Source organism: Solea senegalensis, linkage group LG7 (assembly GCF_019176455.1).
Source record: "Solea senegalensis isolate Sse05_10M linkage group LG7, IFAPA_SoseM_1, whole genome shotgun sequence".
In the NCBI taxonomy this organism is placed as follows: domain Eukaryota; kingdom Metazoa; phylum Chordata; class Actinopteri; order Pleuronectiformes; family Soleidae; genus Solea; species Solea senegalensis.
Window position 1 is genome coordinate 9,781,845 of NC_058027.1, and position 25,428 is coordinate 9,807,272.

Genomic DNA, 25,428 nt, shown 5'->3' on the forward strand with positions numbered 1-25,428 from the left:
GCCCATAAGGTTTTCTACTAGTAGAGGTCTGTCTTTTACTGCAGGAATTCATGTTGCTAAAAATGGGGTGAATCTCTATGACTCTTAAATTGAGAAAATACACCACCAACTATTGACTGAAAGTGTTGACCTCTTATTTTAAGACCCCACCCCTCTGTTGGTGCATCAATGTGCATGTGCAGGGTGTTTGTTTAGGTTGTGAGGGGCAGGATTTGTGAACCTTGGAGTAGCAAAGGAGGAGGAACCTTCTGCATGAGCCTACCTGTATGAGTTCACTGCAAAGACTGCAAATTATTAACTCTGCTGCTTCACTTGTATTACAATTTGAAGGAAATTACTATTTTTAAGAAGACAAGACTCCCACAGGTGAGCAATATTTATTTAGGAACTTTTGAGGTGGACAATCAGGTGATTATTACCCTATGGGATTTGCTCATCCACTTAACTTGGAAACATGTAATTATAAGCATTTTAAAATTCAGAGGAAAACAATGCTGCTGGCTATGAAAAGGATTTCAGTGTCATCTAGTCATATCTTCTAATGTCTTCAGCATGTTAATCAATCGTATAATAGATGCTGAGTTACACCAGTGACTGTAGAGTGCTGTGCATGCAGTGACCCAATTCCAAAAATACATGAATGTAATAGTTGGTGCTGATCTTGCTTTTATTCCCTCTCCCCCACTATTTTAGTGACACACTGTAGGTCACCTTATAGTGGCAAAATGCCTATATGTTGAAAAAAAATCATTAGTGCACAATCTTGAAATAAGCTGTGTTGGTGCTTCACCAGCTCCTGAAATGCAAGAAACACATCTGTTAGTGAATTAAAAGATTAATGACTTTCCATCTCAGGACAAGAACAAGTCAACTTGTGCATTTTTTGAAGTGACAGCTTCTCAAAGCAATGCAAAACTGACAGCCCTGGGCCACATGTGCATCATTAGAGATACCACACCGCTGCGTGAGATTCACTCCTGCTATATATACACCCCCCAAACTCAAGACATGGCTGCAAGAAGATGAAGTTCAAAAGAATTGCCGCAAGGATTACATTGTAATCCCTGTTATCGGTCGTTCTTTTTTATTAATGCTGTCAACATTAACACATTACTTGTTGCGATTAACATTTTATTTTGACAAATATGAACACACTTAAAGCCACTTCAGTTTACTTCTTGTGATGGCAGACCATTGACCACAGATGCCACCACACCATTCAAAGACATGAAGAAGAAGCCTCTATGAACCTCCACACCCACCTCACCTTATTAGTCAAGTCAGCGCAGGAAAATCTTACTTTTGAAAGTTGTGTACAAGAGTACAAAAGAGACATCTTTCCAAAAGCACCAAGAGACAAAGCTGCTCTACTTTCTAGAGTAACTCTTGTCTTATATTACATACTTTTAATGGCATTGTTGGATCTTACGTTTGGCCTTTGTTTTGTTTCAGTGTTAATGCCAATGAGTGCACAGTGGCAGTGAATACAAGTTCCCTCTGTCGTTCATAACAGAGAATCTGTGTTTCAACCTAAAGATGCTATTTCGAGTAAAATGTTCTCTATGTTCTCTAAGTATGAAATCAGTGCAGTAAAATATTCACCATTCACAAAATAAATTGGAGTTTCAGAAGGTAATTGTCATGTCCAGTATGCATCAAATATACATCAACAATTCAAAACAGAGAGATGAAGATGATCCCAGATGATTTATTTTTTATTTTTATTTTATTTTTTCCACTCCTGGCGTGGCCTACATGTGGTTACATTGCCATTTAAAAATGGTTTGATTGGTTTGACTGCACCAGCAGCAATGTGACCCTCATGTGGAGGATAAAGCAGTTTACAGTGAGCGATTGAAAGTAATTGGAGAGCATACTTTAATTACTCCTGTCCAGGTTTTTCTAATTTGAGCAAGCCCCCCCACACACACTTATCTTATATGGCCTTGGGTGTAAGGCAAATTATTAACCACTAAATGTTCAATTACTTTCAGGAGGCACAGTGAAAAGCTGAAGGGCACACACAGAGATGGACTTTGACATGTGCCGTCGGTAACCACCAAATTGTGTTAATTTTTATGGGCGTTAACCATGAAATAAAGATGGATTAAGTCACCTTGTACTGCAGACTGTCACTCCATGGCCTTATTAGAAAATGATCAGTTTCTTTCATACTCTGCTCCTAAGACAATACAGCATACCTTCCCATTTCTTGCAGTGAAATATCTCTCAAATGTTCCCATCCCCTACATATGAGGTACTGTAATGCAGCACTATGTTGAACCAGTATATGCATGTCATTTTTATATACATTTGAGAGCAAACCGGAGAAAACAGTTGCTCCATCAAATTGTGCCATGTGGCAAAACCAAAGTTGTCTTATATTATGTTATTTTGTAGTTGTAAAAACAGACCATGGAAGCCATAGTGTAGAAACTCAGCAATAGAGCAATTTACTGTCTGCAGCTGGCCCAGCATCAGCATCTCTTCATCAGGGGTCTTGTCCTCAATATGAAGTTGTCAGCATGAGCTCTAAACAACACACAAAACAATGTAAGAGAAGATGCAGACAAGATTTAGGAGCTATTCTCAGTTTCAAGACAGTTTTGTAGGCTGAGTCTTCACATGCACAGATATTGAAATTAATGATGATCTCCTCACCTAAACCCATGATTAGACAGCAACTGAGCATATCATCCTAGCTGCACTAATTAAGCATCCATTTCCCTTACTCTTTGGAACTAAGGACAGGGAGACGCTGTGATGAGTCTGAGTAGAAGCAGCATTTCCTTCTCAACTTCATTCTCAAGTGGAAGGCACGGCGGCAGAGCAACTTGAGAGCTGTGATGTTTTAATTATACATCTGCATAAGTAAGAGCAGTTAACTCTCACAATCAGGAGAATCGGCTGAAATGCCGCTCTTACGAGACAGATGTCATTAAAGTCATCACCAAATTGTCATCATCAGATGTGCATCATCACTGCCATCCGTGTCTCCACCGTGCGCTGGGTGCTAACAAGTGCTCTTATTGCAAGTCGTAAGTGCATTTATTGTGTTACATTTCTGCAATTGCACTTTCCATCTCAGCTAGCCCTTTGTCTATTCATCATCTCCATGTAAATGAGATTTCATTTGTCAGTCTAATCTAAAATATTATTATATATATTATATATAACATATTTTCTCTAATATCAGTTAAAAGTGTTTTTATTTGAAATACAAGGGGAACATTTTCCTCTATTCATGAATTCCCACATGCTTGACAGCAACAGATGCAATTCTGATGGATCTTTAGGCTTTAGCATGTTTTTCTTTGGTAAAACCATTCACTGAGTTTGAGTTCTGGTGAGATGGAAAGAGTCAGGCTGGACACAAGATTTGTCCATGTTCAAGACAACTGTCCTACCTGATATGAAATATATAAGATAAGAAGTATAGGTGAGTACTTCTACCTTGTACTTGTACATACTGTATATTGTGTATTATGAGGAGTATCAAAGCAAGCAAGCTGACTTTGCAAAACCTGAATCAGTCAAATTTCCTTTTAATTTTGATATGGTTATGGTTATTGTTATGATGGTCGTCTCCTTGGTCTTTTGGTCTATATCCTCATCTCATTTCTGGTTCGTCACGTTGATAAAGGTCTGAGTTTGCCACGATGCATTGATCTGCATTTTTTAAACATTTTGCCATCATTAATTGTACTAATGTGCCTTGCACCACCTCTTCTTCATAGTACTCTTCATCTTTGTCTTCTGCAGAGATTGTTTCAGTGTAAAGATGTGTGATGTCTGATTGCTTGATTTATTACCCCCTTACGGATTTATAACGTAAAAAAAAGCTTACTGTAGATGGAGGTGCATGTAAATAACAGCTGAGGGGTTGAATGGGAAAATGTTTATTTAATAATTGGTATCACCATGTAAGTGCAGAGCCCAAAGGATGAGACCATGGTTTTATGACTGTGGAAATGTGTTGTGAGGTATCACAGTTCTCTGAGTGTGTCTGATCCAACTCAGTTTGTATGTGTGCTGGATTAGGAAAGCTCAGGACAGATTAGTTAATTATAGACACCTGCTGTCTAAGCGTGATGTGTGTTGTCAGGTGTTGCAGCATGAGGTCGGCTTGTTACTGAGGGGAGAAAGGGCAGGGCAAGGCGTGGAATTGCTTGGACAATCGCTTTGCCATGTGCTCCGACAGTGTCTCTTTTCCCACTTGATGCCTAAAGAGCAACTCATTAAGCTTCACATATACTTTATGCATATCAGGGGTCACACTCTTCAAACTTCACATTAATGAGCCTATTTCCTCCACCACTTACATGCTCTTTTAATAGTCAGCCTCTGAGCAATCAAACATTTAGCTCTCTTCAGAGTCTAACCAAACACTTTCTTGATTCTCATGTTAAGGGATGATGTAATAACACAGTATAATGAAAAACATGACAGGTGTCAAAATGTTCTAATGGCCCCAGCGACACCACAGACACTTTCTGTGCCCATAAAGTCCCATGTGTAACAGTTGTGTCACTGTGAGAGACTAAAAGAAGTCATGGTTATGTCCAAAAAGAGAAGTATCACACCAAACAACATCTCTGCCCTAAGTCATGATGTAACTGTCTCTGTTGTCGCTGTGTGCCAGAGTCCTGAAAGACTGTCAGGACGCTGCAATGGCAGACTAGCACAAACAGAGTCATGCATCATTGTGAAAAGAGTTATAAAAGGTGACATATGTGTGTTATTGTTTAAAACAATTACTGAAAACCCAGTTCAAAAGCTTGCAGGTGCATGGTTGCCAAATCTGCACTTGGGTAGCACAACAGATCTAAGCACCAAACAAAAACATATACTGGCTCCATCATTGTTATCAAGGAAGTCAGCAATTCAGTTTCACATCTTTCCTTAATCTCATGACCACATCTTGGTCATTTTATATTTTAACATAACACAATGCATTACCCGACGCTATTCTAGATGGTGCTTTTATGGTTTGCACTTTGGGGGAATATGAAATACCCAAACCACAAGTTGATGAGGGAAAAGCCTTCTTTAAAAAATATAATAATCTTGCTCTATTTTCACAAATGTCACTATATTGAAAAACACACCCTTAGTAACATAAGACATCCCATTACGACACCATTATGACCATAGTTTATAATATCACTAGTGATTCTGGTGTTATGTCAAGGTGTTTTTAAATGTTTTCAAACCTTTTACAAATTAAAAACTCCATAACTCCATGTGATGTTGTTGAACCTTATTGGAAAAAGTAAACAAACAAAAGTCAAAAGGAAAAAAAAAAGAAGCACACTGACTCCACCCTCTCTGTCTGAGTCTCCTGTCAGACGTAAGGTTGGTCAGTTTATCTTTACATGCCTCTCTGCAGCTGAATGAGTGGCAGCTAGATTGTTGGTATACATTGAAAGCAAAGAAAGAAGTGATTTGCAGATTTTTTTACAAACTGGTGAACACTTTCTAAAGACTTTTTTGGATGTTCTGACTGGATTTACTGATGCATGGGACATGACTTGGTTCATTATTTCACCTACTGTGATGGCCATGTATTAGCTCTCCACAAGTCTGTTTCCAATTCCAAGCAACTCACAAAACAACCGGTAAGCATTATCTGTAGCACATAACGATGTGGTAGTATTTCAAGTGGTAGACATTACACTGGAGAGGCCTCGGCAAAATCATGTTCAGCATCTCCTGTGCAGCTTTACCTTGGAAACCGGCTGATGCATCAGTAGTGCAATAATGCTGTTACATTATGTCTCGAAAGGATGTCTGTGAGATATATAATATCTGCTGTCATGACATCACCATGTCTTGTGATGCATGGTGCTAAAGACAAATGACACACTTTCAAACCTTGTTGTTTGTTTGTTTGCAGCTAAAAGTCCTACATATCTAACAATAGTTATGCAATGTAGTTTTTTAACTGGTTAGTTTTAAATTTCACTTGTGAAAAAACAGCAGGGATTTTGGTCGCAACACTAAAGTTTGATATTTAAATCAGTAATCCCCTGCATAAGAATTAGCATAGAGGTGAGACCTTGACTTTTCCTGGGAAGCCCCTTTACCTTTACGTAACTCAATCACTTGAGAGCTGGAGGTGCTAATTTTATCCTCTTTAAAAGGTTTAAGTGTCATTAATGCCAGTGCACAGTGTATCAGACAGGTGTGACTGACTTAGAAGTTTGTCCTCACCTCGTATGTTTCCATGACTTTTACAGAAGGTAGTGCAAACAAACATTAAAAGTGTTATTGAATCTGGAGAGATGTATTATCTCTATGCCACTCAAAATCAGAGCTCTCCCTCTGCTGCTGCTATTATTCCCTGAATAAAAAAGAAGGGAAGTTTCTTGGCTTACTTCACAACATTTCCCTGGAGAATTGTTTTTGTGTTGTGTTTGCTGCCAGCATTAATATTCCAGGTGTTCAAATCATGAAGGTCGGGAGTCTTCAGAATGACACAAGCATTCACTGTTACATAACTGTGTGTGCGACCGTGCTCTACAGAGGATTTAAAGGCTGCACGGGGGAAAGCTGATCTTTAAGTCAAAGAGGCTTTATGCCAGACCACAACAAACCTGAGATGCATGTTGCTTCAGTGACATGATATAGCAATACAATGATCATGGATAGGTATTTCCATTATTTTCAGGAAGCAAAAAATACGTTGTTGTTATGAGACATTCTCATAACAACATATTTAAAGCAAAATCTTCAAAATGGTAAGCAGGTAACCTTGCTTACATCTTTCTATTAACATTTTGTCAACATAGACATTCAACTAAGGCAATAGTACAAGCAAATATATTTATTCAGATGCAGCATGTTAAACTTTGAGAAACTGTTATCTGCAGATTACAAACAAGCTTTTCATTGATTGTGTGATAACCTCAGGAGACAACAGTTATCAAAGATAAATTTTTATAATTTATACTCATTCCAATTGCAGTATTTGGAAAGAACTAATTCAATTATGTGTGCACATCTGTCCTTCAATCATTTAATGACACAATGGACATTTTTCCTTTAACAATGCAATGTGTCCTTTGTGGTGGGTTGGATGTTTCTCCACAGTCTGGTTACACTGTTGGCATAATGAAGCTATCACCAGATATCAGTGCTCGGTTCTCTTAACCAGATTTGTTCTTGTTGTGGGAGATATGCACCTGGTGAACCCTCTTCATGTTTGTGTAATCTCTTCTTCTTGTTTTACAGCAACTATGCATTACAGTCATTTGTGTACTCCTTGAGCCAATCTAGTTTGATTATACCAAGTTTTTCATCTTTTAGTTGGAAAATTGCAAGAAAAAAAAGTAGCCCGCAGTCATTCAACATGTTTTTTTTCTTTTCTCTTCGACTTTTAGAGCCACTAAAATGCAAAAGCAAGTGGAGGTCAGGATGGACGAGAGCCACCTGGAGCCCATTGTGGACACTCCAGAGAGTGCATGTGGCTCTTTTTGTGATAAAATTATGAAAAATATGGTCCTCACTCTAACAATCCTTGGTAAGTTTACAATGTCACCCTCTCTCTATTTTAAGGGTTTCAGCCATTACTAGGCATGCACTACAGTATACTGTCTGGAACGGATTGTACTACATTACTTCACTAGCATAGACAAACACATGTCATAGCTATGGGCAATTTTTATTTAGAATTCCACCCACATATCATAAAACTGCACTCCACTCAAAATAGTCCCAGTCTTTCAGCTCCATGCTGAAAACACAAGTGTTACAAAAGCATTTTATGATGTTGCATTTAGATATGTTGATGTTAAAATAGCTTTATTTAGCTGAATTATTCAATTCAGATTCAGAGGCACAGCACATTTGCATGTACCAAGAGCTAAAGGTGTTTCCCTTCCTTTTCTTTTTCTGTTGCTCATAAATAACAAACACAACATGTATATTAAAAACAAAACAATCCTTTATATTGTGTTTATTACATCAGCTGTAAAATGTAGGTACATTTCTAAAGAGAATATTTTACACATCATTACTATATAGTAATTATGGTATGTATAACATCATTGTTCTGACTCTTTGATTTTATTCATTTATTTCAGATACAGTAAATATGTGTGTTTTTAAAGTCATCAGGCTTTGTGTCTGATTTTTTGGGATTTTTTTTTCACTGGCTCAGGTGTGTTTCTGGGCTCCATCTCTGGAATGCTGTTGCGGCATATATCTCCTCTCCCTGCTGATGTTGTTATGATCATCGCCTTCCCAGGAGAGATCCTGATGAGGATGCTGAAGATGCTTATTTTGCCTCTTGTTGTTTCCAGTCTGGTCACAGGTGGGTGAGGTGCAAATGTTCTGCTGAATACCGACAAGTGTCACATGGTGCTACTTGTAGAAACAGAGAGAGAAAGTGCTTTTGCTCATTGTTGTTATTATTTTTGTCCCTTGTGTAAACAAAAAAAATCTGTTTCTTAAAAAGTCTATTTTGAGAACAAATAAAAAAGTGTGATAGACGGGATGATAATGCAGCACAAAAACACTTTTGATGGATCTATCCTCCTCTAAGTGTGCAGCTGTTATGGTTATAAAGTACAATGTAAATGTACTGATGCAATGTTTTTGTCTTATAAAACATGACATCTAGCTGTGTGTGCGACAAACTTGTTTTATGCCATGCTCATAACCTGAGAAAATATCAAATCATTAAGAGGGTGAGCACCCACAGTAACATTGGACATATTGTATAGAGCTCAGTGAACAGAAACATTTACAATACTGACTTGCAATGAGCCAAACAATGCATAATTAATGTGTTGTAGAGCAGTTATTTTGCATCTTGTGTTGTTCAGGATGTTGAGACATAAAGTTTATACAAAAAACATTTTATTTATGAAAGGTAAGTCTTTGCATTTAGAGGTCTGGGAGGACAGTAGCAACTGTTCTACAGGAGGAGAATGCAAAAGGCTAATCATATGGAGAATATTGAATAAGAAAAATAATATTTTAATCCTTTTAAGCCCGTACAATTACTTTCTTTTTCACCAACAGGACTTGCTGGTTTGGACGCCAAATCCAGCGGCCGTTTAGGCACCAGGGCCATGGTGTACTACATGTCAACAACAGTGATTGCAGCCATCCTGGGCGTGATCCTTGTGCTGCTTATCCATCCCGGGAACCCTAAGCTGAAGGCTAATCTCGGACAGGGGAAGAAGAATGAGGACGTGTCCAGCATAGACGCCTTTTTCGATCTCGTCAGAAACCTGTTCCCAGAAAATTTGGTGCAGTCCTGTTTTCAGCAGGTCAGAGTCTCACAGATAATTTTCACCCATCATTCATGCTATGCTTCATATAACACTTACTCCACCTGCTCTTTGCTTATTGTCCAGGTCCAAACAGTAACTACCAAAGTACAAGTGCCTACTAACAGGACCAGGGCACCCCCACAATTCATAATAAAAAGGTCACTTCAGTTCAAGGGTGGGATGAATGTCCTGGGTAAGTAAAACCTTTGAAAAAAAAAATGACGCAAATAGAAAGATTCATACATTTGTATTTTCATTTTTAACTACAAAGCTAAGAGATACCATAACAACATGAATCAAACATTACCAAAGATGAATCAATGAATTTAAATGTCCTCTTTTCTAGCTTGTATAGTCCTCATCCTTGGATATTGATTTTCTATGAGACTAAATTGAATTACTGCATTCTGTGTCCTACAGGTTTGATTGGATTCTTTGTAGCATTTGGAGTAATTATGGGGAAAATGGGAGAAAAGGCCAAGCTCATGCTGGACTTTTTCAACGTCCTGAATGAGATTGTAATGAATCTTGTCTACGCAATTATGTGGTAAGTACCCACAACAGGAACTGATCATATCCCAATTGAAGCTATTCAGCAGCTAACCCTGATGACATTGTAATATAACAAGTGGTTAGACGTGTTTGTGAGTATATTTGAAACATAAATCCTGATCACAAACATAGCCTTTGTCTCCATTCAGGTACTCCCCTGTGGGTATTGCCTGCCTCATCTGTGGGAAGATCATTTCAATTGCTGATTTGGAGGTGGTTGCTAAGCAGCTGGGGATGTACATGGTCACTGTGATTGTGGGCCTCATCATCCATGGAGGCATCTTTCTTCCACTGATATATTTTGTAATAGTAAAAAAAAACCCATATAAATTCTTCATGGGACTATTCCAGGCTTGGGTGACCGCACTCGGAACAGCATCCAGGTATGAGATGTTTCTGCCTTTGTTTCTGCTTTACATTCCATGATCCAGACACTTCAGTGAGCACAGTGTGCTCACCTCTAACACAAACCTATTTTCTGATGTGATGCATGTTTTTGTTCATGAATACTGTAAATCACCTTAGATCTATAGCCATATTTTCAACAACAACCAACACTTTTATTGAAGTGGGTAACAATGAAGTAGTCTTCCCCACTTTGACTCCATGTGGGATATTGTTCTGACTCTCAATGTTTTATTAATGAAATGAAACACTCTTTCCTCTCCTGAGGTGAGCAGGATTCTTTCTAATTCCTGTTTGCTCACTGCTCTGCTGTCTATAAGAATCCCAATCTGTAAAACAACACACCAGCTGAATCACAACTGATTTTGAGCGTGAGATTCACACTTAGAGTGAAATAAAATAGTGTTCCTTCCAAAGGCAGACTTATTTCACTGTCTATTTAGTGGATTTTCCTGATTAAGTTTAACTTTGTCACTTTTTTTCAAGTGATACAATAGAGTGCAACGAGTTTATAAACTGCACATCGCTGCGCAGTGTTAGTGCCTATGATAATTAATCACTACTTCTTGTTCTGGTTCACCACAGTGCCGGCACCTTGCCAGTCACATTCCGATGTTTAGAGGAGAATCTGGGCATCGACAAGAGAGTAACACGGTTTGTCCTCCCAGTGGGGGCCACCATCAACATGGACGGCACAGCACTCTATGAGGCCGTGGCAGCTATCTTCATCGCTCAGATGAACGGGATTGAGCTCGACTGGAGCCAGGTTATCACTGTGAGGTGAGAATGTGGCTACAGAATGATGACAACAAACCTGGAATATTCTGCCAATGACTCAGCTAGATTCTGCACAAGGGGATTAAAAATACAGTATGCAACAGTAATACGTTATTTTTTCTCTCTAGATGAATAAATAAGAATGCTTACATAAACACATTGAATAGACACATAGAAATACAATATATATTTAGCAATCAATGTAATACTATTCATATTAGAACTGCAGTGATGGTATGTTGACATAGTGCAGTAGCAGTAATGTGTTGGGGCATCAGAGCCTGCCGTTTGTCCTGCTGAGAGTTGTACTTGTCTTCTGTTCAGTATGACAGCGACCCTGGCCAGCGTTGGAGCAGCCAGTATCCCCAGTGCTGGACTTGTAACCATGGTTCTGATCCTCACGGCGGTGGGGCTGCCCACTCAGGACATCAGCCTCCTGGTTGCTGTTGACTGGCTGCTGTGAGTTTGACACCCACACAAAACATTGACAGCAGGACAGTGACTTTAGCTTCTTTAATGAGTTTTGCTAAAGTAAGCAACACATTACATGTCCATGTGTCAGTGCCACACAATAATGGATGAACTCTGCATTGTGGTGAGCACAAGTTCGATGTGAGACGTGTGAGTTGTGTACTTAGCTAAAACATATACACCACTCTTTACATTCATAGAAACCTGTATGTCTACTCAAGGTAACGAACATGTTATTTGCCTTTTAATGACATTGTCTTCTTACCTCTCTTTCTATCACTGCAGGGACAAACAGAAGCTCTCTCACTAAACTCATACGACATTCAACACACGCACACAACTCTGGCTGTTAGACTTGGATACATTTTCTGAAAACATGCAATTATGGTTACCCACTGACATCTTTGGGTTTATTTAGAAAACAATCTGACTGCCAATATATTCACTAAATTAGAGATATTACTTTGGCTAAAGGGGTAATTCGTGGAATTAGTGCATATTAAGTTTTAATAAACTGATACAATGAATTGGTGCCTGTAAACCAGATTACAAGACACAGAGCCCCATTTTGCAGCAGCCCCAAGTGTGAAACACGTGTCTCTGATAGTTTTAGATGGATGCAGATGTAAGTTTCCTGTTCATTGTGCACTCCGTGCATGGATATGTTGATCTTGAAATTAGGTGGTTAAACAAAGTGCAGACGTTAACTGTACATGTGCATCCAACCAATAGTTTCAAAGACACACACAATTAGAATAAAATGTCCAGGGGTGTGGTTAGAATAATCCCTAGTTTGCATGTCGGCATGCAATGTATTCACAATATAATTAGTGTTTTACTGTGTCTGTTCTTCATCATACAGGGACCGTTTCCGTACCTCGGTCAATGTGGTTGGAGACTCATATGGCGCTGGTATTGTTTACCACCTATCCAAAGATGAGCTTGACATGTTCGATGCCCAGCAGGCCCGTATGGATGACTTTGAAATGGAAAAGACACAATCTTTCTTTGAAAATAACACCAACCAGAATGTATACACTCACCACAACTCGATCTTGATAGACGACTGCAAGGTACATTTTATGTTAACGGACATAGAGACTTGTATGTAGAGAAACATCCCTGGCTCTGTATGTGCGTTTGTCTCACTTTCTTTGTCTGTGTTTGTGTTTTCTACCTGTATTGCAGTATTGGTGACTATGTTTATAGTAACTGTCATTTGAAAGAGCAGTTTTTGTGATACCAGATTTATAAAAAGCAAAAGCTTATTTTTTATGGAATCAAAATGAAAGTGTTTTCTAAAAAAAAAAAATTAAGCGTTGTCTTTTAGTTTTACGTGTATTTTGTTTTTGAAGTTTTTGTTTTGTCTATTTAATAAATGGACATGTATTTGTGGCAGCCCTGACCAAATTATAATATTCAAGATCCTCGACCATATTCATTTTAGAGTTGTTGTAGCTAGCGGTATGCATAAAGACTGCTGTTTCACCATGTTTCATCCAAAGTGATGCATTCATTCATGAAACGCCACTTTGGAATCTTGTAGTGTAATTAGTTTTCTTAACAAACAGAAGTTCTGAACATTTTTCTGCATAAACCTTTTGTTGATATTTCACTGCCTGCATAATGCAACATTTTTTTTCTGATGCTAGAGTTGCATTGTGGTCAGTTGTAATTTGGTTGGGCAGAGAATCCATCAAATACATGGCCAACTCTTCAGAACTTCATCCATATTAATCTATCAATATAATACATGTATCAGTGCGTGAGGACACGTGTTTTTCCTCTCTGGGGGCTCACAAACTAAACTCAGTCCTGAGGGCAAAATGCCTGAAAATGTAATGCAATGTAAAGAAACAATGGCTTCTCTGCCCCCCAGCTGTTGACAGTTTGTAAATGATGGTGCCTTGGCCTTAGTAGTTAGATGTTCTCGATAATTGCTTACAGGTCACCATGGGAAAAAATGGCAAGACTACAGATTTCTCCCTTGTTGAGGAGGAACCATGGAAGTGCGGGTAAAGCAGATTGAGATGCTGTTGCTGCGCCTTACCCTGAGTTCCACTATCTTTTATTTTCTGCTGACACAACTATATATATCTGTATAAACTCACATAAAAAAGGTGACATTACAACATAACTTTAGTGTTAGCAGAGTCAGCAGTACTGCAAGTCCAAACAGTCAGACAGTCTTTTTTTTCTGTCTGCAGTTATCCATCCAGGGTAACAACTGGAGCAAATTACAGCTGAACTTGTATTAGATTATGCATTTTCACTTACTGGACACAAACCTCAATGAACTGATCCATATCACACACTGTGTTCTGGAGAATAAAACCCTCGGGTGAAAACACCCAGGGCCAACTTGTTGCTGCTTCAAGTTTTAAGAAAAACTGAGCGTGCATAGGATGAAACAGTGCTTCATGTGGCATGATGATTCAAGTGTGAAAAGGTTAAACAACTGCATTACCTTTGACTGTTTGACTTAGGAGATTACACTCTGATGTCACACACATGAACCTAAGCCTAAGAAGCAAAAGCTTAGGTCTTAGACCATAAGAGCAGAAGGTGTGGCCTCTAAATGTGGTAACAATCATTACGGGATATGGTGCAGAGAGTGGTAAAGCAGCAATGAGTGTACGGCAAGGGAATCCTTCCTGTTAATATTTATTTATCTTTTGTATACATGTTGTTCATGTGTGATGCAATGCAATTCTGTTTGTAGTCAAAAATGTCTGTGTTCTGGGATTTATCTTCATCTCTGAGAGAAAGAACAATTAATAAGAAAATTGGAGGTGCAGTGAGAGTGTAAAACAAAATGCGTATGTGATGGTTATCAAAATCTCAGCAGACCAATGCATTGCACTGTTTTATTTCAGTGTTTATTTCTTTGCTATATGACAACCTTGCCTTTAAGATGTCAACTGCAGAGTGCAATAAGTATGATTTTAGGATAACATTTACCACTATTCATTGTTATCAGGACTTACGTTGTAGCAGAGGATAAAAAACAACTCCTCCTTCCAGATTTACTTAAGGCCACCAGAGCCTTTCTCCCGAGATACTACTCTAGATTTTAGTCTTTGCACAGCAGATTGAAGTAGAACAAACTGATTTGTAATTACATGTAGCATCAATGAGCAAGTGATCACTATAAAACTGCCTCCAGTAAATATTCACTCATAACAATAAGGTAATTTAATTTTACAGTACTGTGCAAAAATCTCACTGGCATTTGGATTGGGTTGATGTGACTGAAAGTTGGTCTATGTTGTGTCAAAGTTGTATAAGTAATGCTCAAGCATGTCTTGAATATGTATGTATATTATGCTGACCTTACATATAAGGACAAACACAAGTTTTAGGAGTAATATTAATTGGGGTTCCACTCAAGGTTTTATTTTAAAGTTGCATTTTCTGGATGTGTTCCGATGAAGTGATTGAGAAATAATTACACTGTATGGTGATTATAGCATTGGTAAAACAACAAATGTAATGGTTTGACTTTTGCACAGTACTGTAAATGTTTTGCATTAAAGACGATTTATTTAATTCAAACCAAGGTGAAAAGTGATGTATTCCCTTTGGCATATAAAGTGACAGCTTACAGAAAACAGTATGGTCATGTTTAAAGTGCCTGCTTGCACTTTGTGTATATAATCTCTTTAGATCATGTGTAAAATCAAATATGTAGAATTTGACATAGAATTTGTTTTTGCCATGCTAAGTTTATAAAAAGACTATAGTTATATGTATAAATGCAAAACGTTTGTTGCAATGTTAGTATAAAGTTGATTTCGAATTAACAGTATAATGTATAATAGGAAGTACTTAGCTCCAAAGAGACAGCTTGCTGTTCTTCAAATATGTGAATTATTGTTGTCATCTAATGTTATTTAAGGGTCATGAGCTCTTTAATGTGGTGGTGTTTGTACAAGAATACTGGTGCTGGCAACTGGTACTGTATGTCTTTATGTCATAATACCTCAACAAACAGTTCAGTGTTTGGCTCGAGCACTAACCTCCTCCAATACCAGAAAGAATAAATCGCCTGGTGACCTAAAAATCAATCAAGTATTAATTAAATCACTTTTTTATCAATTTTATTTGTAGTTGATTTGCAGGCTAATTCAGTATGTGTCCGAAGTCAATTGGCCGATTGTTAGTGTTTTCTATGAACATGTGAAATTCTACAATCGTTAGGTAACAAAACTCATATTTTATATTTTTCTTTTCAATTTCATGCACATGTTGGTTCAAAACTGTAATACACATTCCTTCTCCTTTTTTCTGATGTTCATTTTAAGACAGACATTCTTTTGAAATTGTCTCACTGAATGCATGACAAATTGAATGCACTTATACCCCACAGAAATACTTCTCAGGCAAATGAAGTGTGTACATATTTTAATACTTGTGTGTAAATATTAATGGAAACAAATAAATATTCATTGATGAGCTGCCGTTGTGTTTATTTCTCAGACAAGTGGTGAATGTGATACAACATATGAACATACCAATTACTAATATTCAACATGTTGCAGCAGCTGAAATGATGCATAACTTGTTAACAGAAGCAAATGAGTTAGTGGGCTGAATAGCCTACGTAATGAATGTGAGGAAAAGAGCGGCTTAATATAAGTTACACTCCACAACAGTCTTCTGTAATATATTAAGTTGTATTACAACAATGGCACTGAAACAAAGACAGACTTGGCAGAAAAAAAGTTTCTTTTACAAGACTTTATAATCATCGATTACAAACAATTATTTACATTGACAAATATAATATGGAAATAAAACACTGTGAAAACTTTGCAATTTTGAAATAAATGACAGTGTTCTAACACCCAAAGTTTATTTTGTATAGTTAATGACAGAGTTGTTATGGAAATAAATAAATCAAACAAAGGTAGTGCTTCAAAGTAAAGGTGTGGTGAGAGCTGTTAAATGTCAGCAGAAAAATAAACAGCTCTTAAGTCTTGTTCAGGATTGGGTCAGAGCTGTGAAAGTCCACATAAGCATTTTGCTCAACAGCCCTGGCAGTTTATGTTCTTTTGATTGAATTAAACTGCTACAAAGAGTCTTGTGGATCTGTGATGAGTCTCAAATCTCCACAGGATCTTACTCTGAATGTCAGTGTGACAAACTACTTTCTGGAAGCTCATCCAGAGGGATGACCGTGTACTCTGCTGCCTTTCCATTCTCCCTGGGCTCTTCTTTGTGCAGGAATGTTTCCATCTCTAGCTCCCTCTGCTGGTTTAAGAAGTCACTTTTGTTCTCTGGCTGGGATACCTGGTTTGGTCCATTCCACCTGCACAGTAAGGAAGAGTGTGAATTTAATTCAGTGCTCACAAACAAGTTATTGTCAAAAATTGTTTTATGATTTTAAAACGTACTTGTCTCTGGTAGCGATGGCGACACAGAGCAAGACGAGTGCTGCCACACCAACAATAAAACCAAGGATTATGATCCAACCTGGAGATGAGAGCACAGGTGTATAACACCAGACTTAAAGTATACAGAAAAAGAGTAATTAAGTACATCTTCATCTGGACTCACTTGGTGTGCTTCCGCCGTGTCGTGGTGATGCAATGGTGACATGTTCTTTCACTTTTTGTAGTTTAAGACCTACTAAAAACAAAATAACCCACTTACAATCTCCTATAGACAAACAAAGCCAGCATTGATATCAACTTTTAAACGTGCTGGACATAAAACCTTACCTTCTGGTGTAAATTGGTTAATACGTGGTTCCACAAATACTTTTTTCACTGTTGTGCTTGATCCTGATCCTTCAGGCTCAGAAAACCGCCATGGAGCAGTTGTGAAGGATGATGATGCAGTGCTAGTTTCTGTGGATAAACATTAAAACACTTCTTCATCTTCATGGAAACAGTAAAGATGCTATGAGGGATGACTGTAGGCCTGAAAGAGACTGACATACCTGCTGTCGTTTCTGATCCTGATCCTTCAAGATCTCCAAAAACCTGTGGATGGACTTTGGCAACCACGGAGGTTGATGAAGCAGTGCTGGTTTCTGTGGATAAACATTAAAACACTTCTTCATCTTCATGGAAACAGTAAAGATGCTATGAGGGATGACTGTAGGCCTGAAAAAGACTGACATACCTGCTGTCGTTTCTGATCCTGATCCTTCAAGATCTCCAAAAAGCCGTGGATGGACTTTAGCAACCACGGAGGTTGATGAAGCAGTGCTGGTTTCTGTGCTGGAGATAAAGGTCACACTGGATATTGGAGCAGTATCTTCTCCATCTCCAGACCCAGAATCTGAAGACTGAGTGCTCAGAAAGTTAAAGCTGGGGACGGCAGGATCAGTAGTTTGGGAGACTAAGATGTGGCCTGGAGTGACACTTGAATGGTCTTCATTTGGCACTGATGAGGAGGTAAAGCTTGACTGATGGCTTTGATTAGTAGGTGGAATGGAACTGGAGAATGTGAACTCCGTTGTGGAAACTGTGGAAGAGCTCTGAACAGGTGAATCACTCCAAGTTGTGGTTGCACTGTCAACACCTCCATGCTGGATTAGCACAGAGGTTGTGGACTCCCCACTGCCCTCATCTATATCAACCTTTTCGGGGGCAGAAGAGGTGGGTTGCTTGACTTGTGATTTGCTTGTGTTGCTTTCGGGTGAATTAGTTGAGAGGGTAAAGGGAAAAAAGTGATCAACAAGGAACCCATCCGTCACTGCCTCTCGGAGAACTTCGTCCTCTGCTTTGGTGGGAATCTGGGTCACAGCTAAGGGAGAGGTGGAAAAATGCATAGGCCACATTAAGTGTTTAAACAACCAGACCTGACATGAGGTAAAAGGAAAGTTACCAAGCTTTTTTGAAGTAGTACTATAAAGTGATCACACGGAGCTTATGTGCTTCCCCCCCCAAAGTCTTGTATAAACTTGCGTTGCAGTTGTCTTGAGTGAAGGTGTGGTGAGAAACGGTAATGATTAACCTGTGTGACTAATCGTCTTTGAGTGGGTTAACAAAAACCTGGCAGTCTCATCAAAGTATCAGTTTTGTTAGAAGCAAACCACACCTTCACCAGAGTAAACCACAACGGACTGATCTTTTCTTTTTTTTCTTTGCTGGAAGGAAGCCATGGACATAGTTTTGAGTTATTAACAAAGAGGAAGTAACAAGAATGAATTAGGTGATGAACCATATCACATAATAAATGAACATAATTGTTCATTTTGCTTGTTTACATGTATTGCCTGCAAAATCATAGTTTATATGGTAGTTGAATAATTACATATATTTTATATCATAGTACAAAGATCAAATACAGTTCTGAGACGCTTGTGCATGTCTTTTTTTGTGCTGATTATTGTTGTAAAGATTTATAAGGGACCTGCATAAACACAGATGTTGTCCTTGTCCAATGGCATTACACTTTGTTTTTCTTTTATTTAAAAAAAACAACAACAAACAAAAGCAAAGGTTCAACATTAATCAAAAGTACATATAAATGTATGTCATATCATCCTTGGCAGAATAAGTGCATTTGCTATTAAAAATTCTGCATTTTTACTAAAATATATATTTTTAAATGCTTGTTCATAATATAAAATACAGATTTACTCAGCAATCTGAGTACTTCTGCCACCTAAGACCTCAGTAGACCATCTGTTGGCTTGTGAAATCTCAGGACTGGAAAAGGTGGTTTAAAATTGTTCATTAAAAAATGTAAAAGAAGGCATTAAAGAATCAAATCACCCATCTCCTTTCTCCATTTCTGCCCAATCATGTTCAGCTCCACTGATCCCTATATGAAGTTACTGGTTGCCCAGGCTTGTGTAACAGCTCTATGCTGGTCTTTGGTTTCACCTTATTCAAGTCATACGCATTAATGCACCTTCTGGAGCAGCTCAGAACATTTCACAAAGACATCTGTGTGTAATCTGGAGGTGCGAGTGAAACCTGCACTTTGACAATGAAATCCTATTCTTGCAGAGAGAGTTAGAGCTGAAACATAAAGAGCATCTCAGGTTAGACGCGGAAAAGTGCTGACTCACAGGATAAGAAAAAGGACACCATGGGAATTATGGAAAATTCACAAGTGTGTATTGAAATTTGAAATTTGTTATTGCTTTTAATAAGCAAGACTACGGCCTCAATCTGAGAAATAATTAGAAAATTTACATTATAAATGAAGATCTTAAATGAGGATGTGAGCAAACCTTTATATTTTAAATTCACAAAGACTGACTTACACAGAGAATAATAATTGAAAATTATTTTTCAAGAAACGTCATCAAATACATTTGTACAAGTCTTTATCTTACTGTTAAGAGGTGTTGTCCGGACAACGGTGAAAAGTCCAAGTATAACCACAAGAACAATCTTCATCTTCATAACAGAAACCGCTGGTGGAGACACTGACTGGAAAATGTAAAGAGCTGAAACTACTTGGCACACTAAACTGATGACTTTAAAACAGATGAATCATGGGTTTGCCTTTTATACACACCAGCAGGTAGGTGTTGCATCAGTACAACAATGGCTGGCAGCACACAACAACATACACAGGAGGGCTGGCACACCTGTGAACACACCCTCTTCCTCAAACACTTTCTCACACATTTGTCCTACCTTCTTCCTTCAGGCACAAAAATATTATACACATTTTAGAATTAAAACAGAATATTATCACACAAATTGATAATTTCATTGTATGAGTTACTCCATTTGTTTGGTTAGATGTCGACAGTTAAAGCAATAAAAACAGTGGAAGGCATTTAACTACATTTAACATCAATTTGTATACGACTAAATTTGTTCTAAGGATTTCCTTCTTTTATTTTTACACAAAAACTGGCTCAAGTGTAGGACAATACATTTTGTGATTAAAAGTAATGTGTAATCAGATTTGATTGACCTAAAATGACTGTAGTGGCAAACCCAAACATAATTTCAAACACTCAAAGTTATTAACTGTAGGCAGGTTTCAATGGACTTAACCCGTATGCATTGTTTCTAGTCCTCAATCACCAAGGCACGGAAGAGTCGTGTACATTTATTTTCCACTCGAGCCTCTCTCAGATCAACAACACATGAAACTATTCCAAGATGTAGATGAACATTGAGAGCTTTAACAGTAACATACAAAACCTAGCACAGCTTCTAACACACAATTTCGGAGAACGGAATACCCTATCCCGGCCATCACTAAATACCTTTTAACATCTATCTTTCTATCAAAGGTATCAAAGATCCACATTCCTTTCCCTCTAAAAGCAACTGCGTAAGGCCGGCAGTGCATTAATCAATTAAACTAAATCTAAACTAAATTAACTCAATACTGGCTCATACAATGACAACCTGGCATTACAATACAGGATGCAGTTATGGGACAATATCCAAATAAAGCAAACAAAAAGGACAAGACACAAATAATAAGTCAAAAATTAGGAAAACTGTAGTAGGAAATAGTCTAGTTCAAACCAAATATTGAAATAATGTTTTTTATCAAAAGGTTTAATTTCATTTCCATACTATAATTATCTTTTCTAAAGGCAATTCATTTGGTCAAGAAACCTTTTTTTTTTCATTCCTACCAATTAACCCATGAGCTAAACCTGGCAAGTGTTGGTAGTCTAGTTAGATACATATGTAAAACTAAAGATTAAAAAGAGTGCAAGAGTGTAATGAATAAATAAATAAATAAATAAATAAATAAAGCTGGTCAGTGCACTTTTTGTTGAGAAGTGTGTAACGTAAGACAGGTTGGAAGCACACAAAACAAATAAACAAACGCAAAAGACTGGACGATTATCACCATCACCTATTAAGCAAAGTGAAAGTAATCTGTGCACTGTCAAACATGTTTCGCGGAAATGTAGACATCTTTCACTAAAATTTTAAATATGTTTGCTGGCTGAAAAAGTCTTGGATATCACTCAAGATCTCAGGCAGAGACTTGATAAAAGACGTGCGGCTCTGGAGACACATGAAACAATCCACCATATCTCAATTGTACCTCCTCCTTCCAATTTTCCATCAGTTATTTTTTAAGAGAGAGAAAGAAATCTTCCTTTGTTGACGTGTTTCGGAAATTCACTACGCAATAGTGGTCTCGGCTCAGTATCATCTTCCTGCAGGCTGTGTACAAGAACTGTTGTGATATGCCGGCATTGACGGATGTTAGTGTGTCACTGCAGAGCTTCAGCCTCAGGCTTTTTAGCACATTCGTGACTGTGCAACATTCGTCATGAATTACTCACCATGTGTGGGCGAACACCTGTACAAACTTGTACACCTTGTACACCACACCTAGTGAAGGTTCATTCCTGTTAATCTACATAATGAACTTTTACGTTATCCTTAGAAACTGTGATGAGTTACCTCACAACTGCTCTGACAAGCAAGCAACAGTTAACACAATTTGGCTAAAAAAGTCATGCTTTAGTATGTTGTCCAAATTCTGACAAAAACGTCATAGTATAGTATGTCGTCCAAAATGGGTCAAAAACGTCATAGTATAGTATGTCGTCCAAAATCGGTCCAAAACGTCATAGTATAGTATGTCGTCCAAAATCTGTCAAAAAAGTCATCCACCAGAGGGTCTCAGGGGGTGCTGTGCCAATCTCAGCTACATCGGGCGATAGGCGGGGTACACCCTGGACAGTTCGCCAGTCCATCGCAGGGCCACACACAGCTAGAGACAAACAACCATTCACTCTCACACTCACTCCCATGGTCAATCGAGAGTGTCCAATTTACCTAATCCCCACATTGCATGTTTTTGGACTGTGGGAAGAAGCCGGAGAACCCGGAGAGAACCCACGCACACATGGGGAGAACATGTAAACTCCATGCAGAAAGGCCCTCGTTGTAAGACGTGTATGTGTTTAAGTACGCAGTGGTTAAGACTGCTTGTGGTTAAGACTCTCTATGCAAAGACTTCATGGTCACAAGTTTAATTCCACTCCTGGCAGTTCATACTCAATTCCCATGTAAGTCGCTTTGGATAAAAGTGTCCGCTAAACGGCATGTAATTCCAATGTGAAACATTTGAGTCACTCTTTAATGACTCAATTTAATTATTTTAACCTTCCGTGTGAGGTGACGAAATCACAGGTGAAAGAGTGATGTTTGGTCCATAAAATCTGCTAAAATGTTGATGAGTGTTTTTTAAAGGTGGAAATGATGATGTTGTCGAACGTGTTGTTTTGTTCACAAAGCAAAAATGATTGAGTTTGATTGATTTCTTTGTTTTTATGGAACAAAGAAAACTGTAAAATCAGAAAGCTCCTCGCTGTTTCAATGCCAACTGGCTTGAAATATAAAATTTGGTTACTACGAGGCCCAAATGACCAACACGCATACTGTATGGTCTGCAAAAAGACATCAAGCTGTATACAATGGGGGAATCGGCACTTACAAGTCATGCCAAAGGTAAGTCAGAGATAAAGTTCTCATTCATCTCAGTACAGTACATCTCATCAGTACAGTAAAAATCAGCTTGATTGATTGTGCTTGTATTAGTAACGTCTTATTTTGAAAACCGCAAGTGATCTCGCTCGGTATCAAACTAGCGCTGACATTCTCAGTCGACTCCTAGCATTGACCGTAAGTTCGACTAAAAGGGGCGCACTTAAAAACGTTGCTGCGGATGGCTCGACCACGCGAAGACGAATTACGGCGCACTTGACCGCAGTTTCTGGCTTCAGAGTAACCCTCTTACCCTCTTACTCCCATTAAAAAGAACATAAATGTAAATTTTTTTCGTTGTCCCAACACTAGCTTATGCTTCCCTTCCCGATCACAGGTAGTCTTCTTCTTCTTCTTGTCTTGTCCGGTCACAGGTCACTTCCGGGTCACGTAACTTGCATTTATCGAAATTGGATTAAACAGGAAACGCCCGTTTTTTCCATTTTTCATTTCAGCACGAAATTGGAAATTGGAAAAACGAGTCTTTATCCGTTTTTTCATTTTGTTTTTGTAAACGAATATTGAGAAAACAAGTCGTTTTTTGTTTTGTTTGTTTTTTTTGGAAAAACGAATGAACGAATGATACATGTATTAGTGACCCTCAGAGTGACATATTTTACTTCACACTGTTTTACTGCGTGTATTTCAGTTACAGTTTCAAAATTGATATACTTGTGCATATATATTGAGTTGTGAAGTGCCAATTAAATCAGCAACCATTTTAGACTTGTATCTAACCCCAACTTCTGCAATTATCCTTTTTTGCTTACATCGTTTTTCTATCTTTCCCACCTGCTTTGTTTCCCCTCATTTCTTGCCAATACTTGTCTGACAATCTGGCAATTTCTGATTTGGCCCAAAGCAACCGAATATCAAAGTGCCACTGTCACCAGGATGTGTGCACCACAGGGAAACCATCACACAGAGACCCACAAAAACTATGATGTTTGAGAGACCAGACACATCTACAAATGATTCATGCTCTATGTTTTAGATCACCATCACTACAGTTATTGAGGTGGTAATTATTAAGCAGGGGTCAATGGTAGAAATGTATGAGGGCAGAAAAATAAAAGGTTATAAAAGATTTGATTTGAATATGGTGGTGGGGTTTTTTTTATTACTGGATTCATTTTTCATTCTTCATTATTTTTTATGTCTTTTATTTTCTTATCTTCTTATTTTTTGATGACCTTATTGCACGAGCTCGACTGACCAATAGACACTCAGTGGCCCCCAGGTCATTTGAGTTTATGTATGTCCTTTTTAGATTCAAAATTCTTTATTGTCACATACTTAATAAACATGCGACAACATGCAATCATTAGCAGTAATGAAATTCTTAGTTCTTATTCTTACTGTAGCATTGATATGAACCTACTTATATAACTTCTTCTCACATCAAAACAAAAGAAAATAATTTTGGCCTATTTGTCAGCATAACAAAGACACACATAAGATCTTAGTAAATTATATATTATTATCATTATTATTATTATTATTATTAATATTAATATTATAAAACACACAAGTATTTGTTACATTTAGCTCAAGACTGATGGTCCCAGAGTAGTTTTAGTTTGTAGTTTTCTATCTGATCTCAAGTGGACAGGTCTGAATGCACCCAATGCATTCTGAATGTATGTTGATGTGAAATATTTTATATAGTTCCTGTTTGTCTGTTTTTATATTTAATGCACTGTACACAAGTTGCTTTTTAATAATTTTGTTGTTCAGATGATTGCACAATGACAATAAAGACAATCTTGAATCTTGTTTAATCATGTTTTGTTTATATATATACACTAGAATCAGGGACCATGCAGTGCTTTATTTGTAACCAATGTCACAATATTGACAATGATCATCACAATATTTATTTGTCCGATTTAAATGATTTTTCATGTTGAAACAGTGAAAGTACTGCTTCGTGTCACTACTTCTCGCTACCTGTCACTGATGCTGACACAACTGACAACAGACATATCTATAAAGTCATGAAAACATAATAACATCCATACAATACAAGGAGGTGAGATCGGATCACACTCCGTGAGGCATCCAGAACACATTAAAGAGGCAGTTTTTTTGAAGTATGGTTGTATGAGGTACTGAACAACAAACAACTTTGTTAGCCACACACAACCCCACAAGAATTGTTGATCCACTGCTGCCTCCACCAGTAACTTTGAATGTGTTCTTGTGACTTCAGTGTTTTTGTCGATGAACTTTGATGCAGGAGAGTGAACGGCTGCCAGCAAATAACATGTCTCTGTCCCTGCTGGCATCCGTTATCAGTGAATGCAAGTATCCAGGTCCTAGGCTGGTAGGCTAGGCAGTGTTGATAGTGTAAGTACCTCGTAAAACTGCACTTAATAATTCCGGAACTATCACTTTCATGCCGTCCACTTGTGATAGAATCTCTCAGGACGGATGTTGTCTAAGCAGGGGTTTCCGTGTGTAGCCTACATTTGCAAGTAAATGCACCAGTTTTC

At 38.0% G+C, this 25,428-nt stretch overlaps 2 protein-coding genes across 6 annotated transcripts; one reads left to right on the top strand and one right to left on the bottom strand.

Moving 5' to 3' along the window:
- The first annotated feature begins 248 nt into the window (after positions 1 to 248).
- Positions 249 to 15,941, top strand: LOC122772658 (excitatory amino acid transporter 2-like). Of its 3 annotated transcripts, XM_044030855.1 has the most exons (11): positions 5,371 to 5,618; positions 7,383 to 7,522; positions 8,162 to 8,314; positions 9,028 to 9,278; positions 9,366 to 9,474; positions 9,702 to 9,828; positions 9,983 to 10,216; positions 10,824 to 11,018; positions 11,340 to 11,474; positions 12,349 to 12,559; positions 13,434 to 15,941. In XM_044030855.1, exons 2-11 carry the CDS (start codon positions 7,393 to 7,395, stop codon positions 13,503 to 13,505), a joined length of 1,617 nt encoding a protein of 538 aa, XP_043886790.1. In that variant the 5' UTR covers positions 5,371 to 5,618; positions 7,383 to 7,392; the 3' UTR covers positions 13,506 to 15,941. The 3 variants fall into 3 exon arrangements, with proteins under 3 accessions (XP_043886789.1, XP_043886790.1, XP_043886788.1); XM_044030854.1 differs by lacking the exon at positions 5,371 to 5,618 and adding an exon at positions 249 to 366 and having other exon boundaries at positions 9,028 to 9,474; XM_044030853.1 differs by having other exon boundaries at positions 9,028 to 9,474.
- Positions 15,939 to 19,977, bottom strand: LOC122772659 (uncharacterized threonine-rich GPI-anchored glycoprotein PJ4664.02-like). Of its 3 annotated transcripts, none has more exons than XM_044030857.1 (7): positions 19,786 to 19,977; positions 17,616 to 18,242; positions 17,431 to 17,523; positions 17,210 to 17,338; positions 17,046 to 17,114; positions 16,883 to 16,961; positions 15,939 to 16,797 (listed from the first exon to the last, which is right to left on the bottom strand). In XM_044030857.1, the coding sequence occupies exons 1-7, from the start codon at positions 19,853 to 19,855 to the stop codon at positions 16,620 to 16,622; spliced, it is 1,245 nt and encodes a 414-aa protein (XP_043886792.1). In that variant the 5' UTR covers positions 19,856 to 19,977; the 3' UTR covers positions 15,939 to 16,619. The 3 variants fall into 3 exon arrangements, with proteins under 3 accessions (XP_043886792.1, XP_043886791.1, XP_043886793.1); XM_044030856.1 differs by having other exon boundaries at positions 17,046 to 17,117; XM_044030858.1 differs by lacking the exon at positions 17,431 to 17,523 and having other exon boundaries at positions 17,046 to 17,117.
- Positions 19,978 to 25,428: the final 5,451 nt, after the last annotated feature.

Excerpts from the sequence above, each read along its gene's own strand:
- LOC122772658 (XM_044030854.1), top strand. The coding sequence starts at position 7,393 with ATGCAAAAGCAAGTGGAGGTCAGGATGGACGAGAGCCACCTGGAGCCC. Across the intron at positions 11,475-12,348 it reads GTTGCTGTTGACTGGCTGCT|GGACCGTTTCCGTACCTCGG; the intron begins GTGAGTTTGACA and ends TTCATCATACAG. Across the intron at positions 12,560-13,433 it reads TCTTGATAGACGACTGCAAG|GTCACCATGGGAAAAAATGG; the intron begins GTACATTTTATG and ends AATTGCTTACAG.
- LOC122772659 (XM_044030856.1), bottom strand. The coding sequence starts at position 19,855 with ATGAAGATGAAGATTGTTCTTGTGGTTATACTTGGACTTTTCACCGTT. Across the intron at positions 17,339-17,430 it reads AGGATCAGAAACGACAGCAG|AAACTAGCACTGCATCATCA; the intron begins GTATGTCAGTCT and ends GTTTATCCACAG. Across the intron at positions 16,798-16,882 it reads GCCATCGCTACCAGAGACAA|GTGGAATGGACCAAACCAGG; the intron begins GTACGTTTTAAA and ends CTTACTGTGCAG.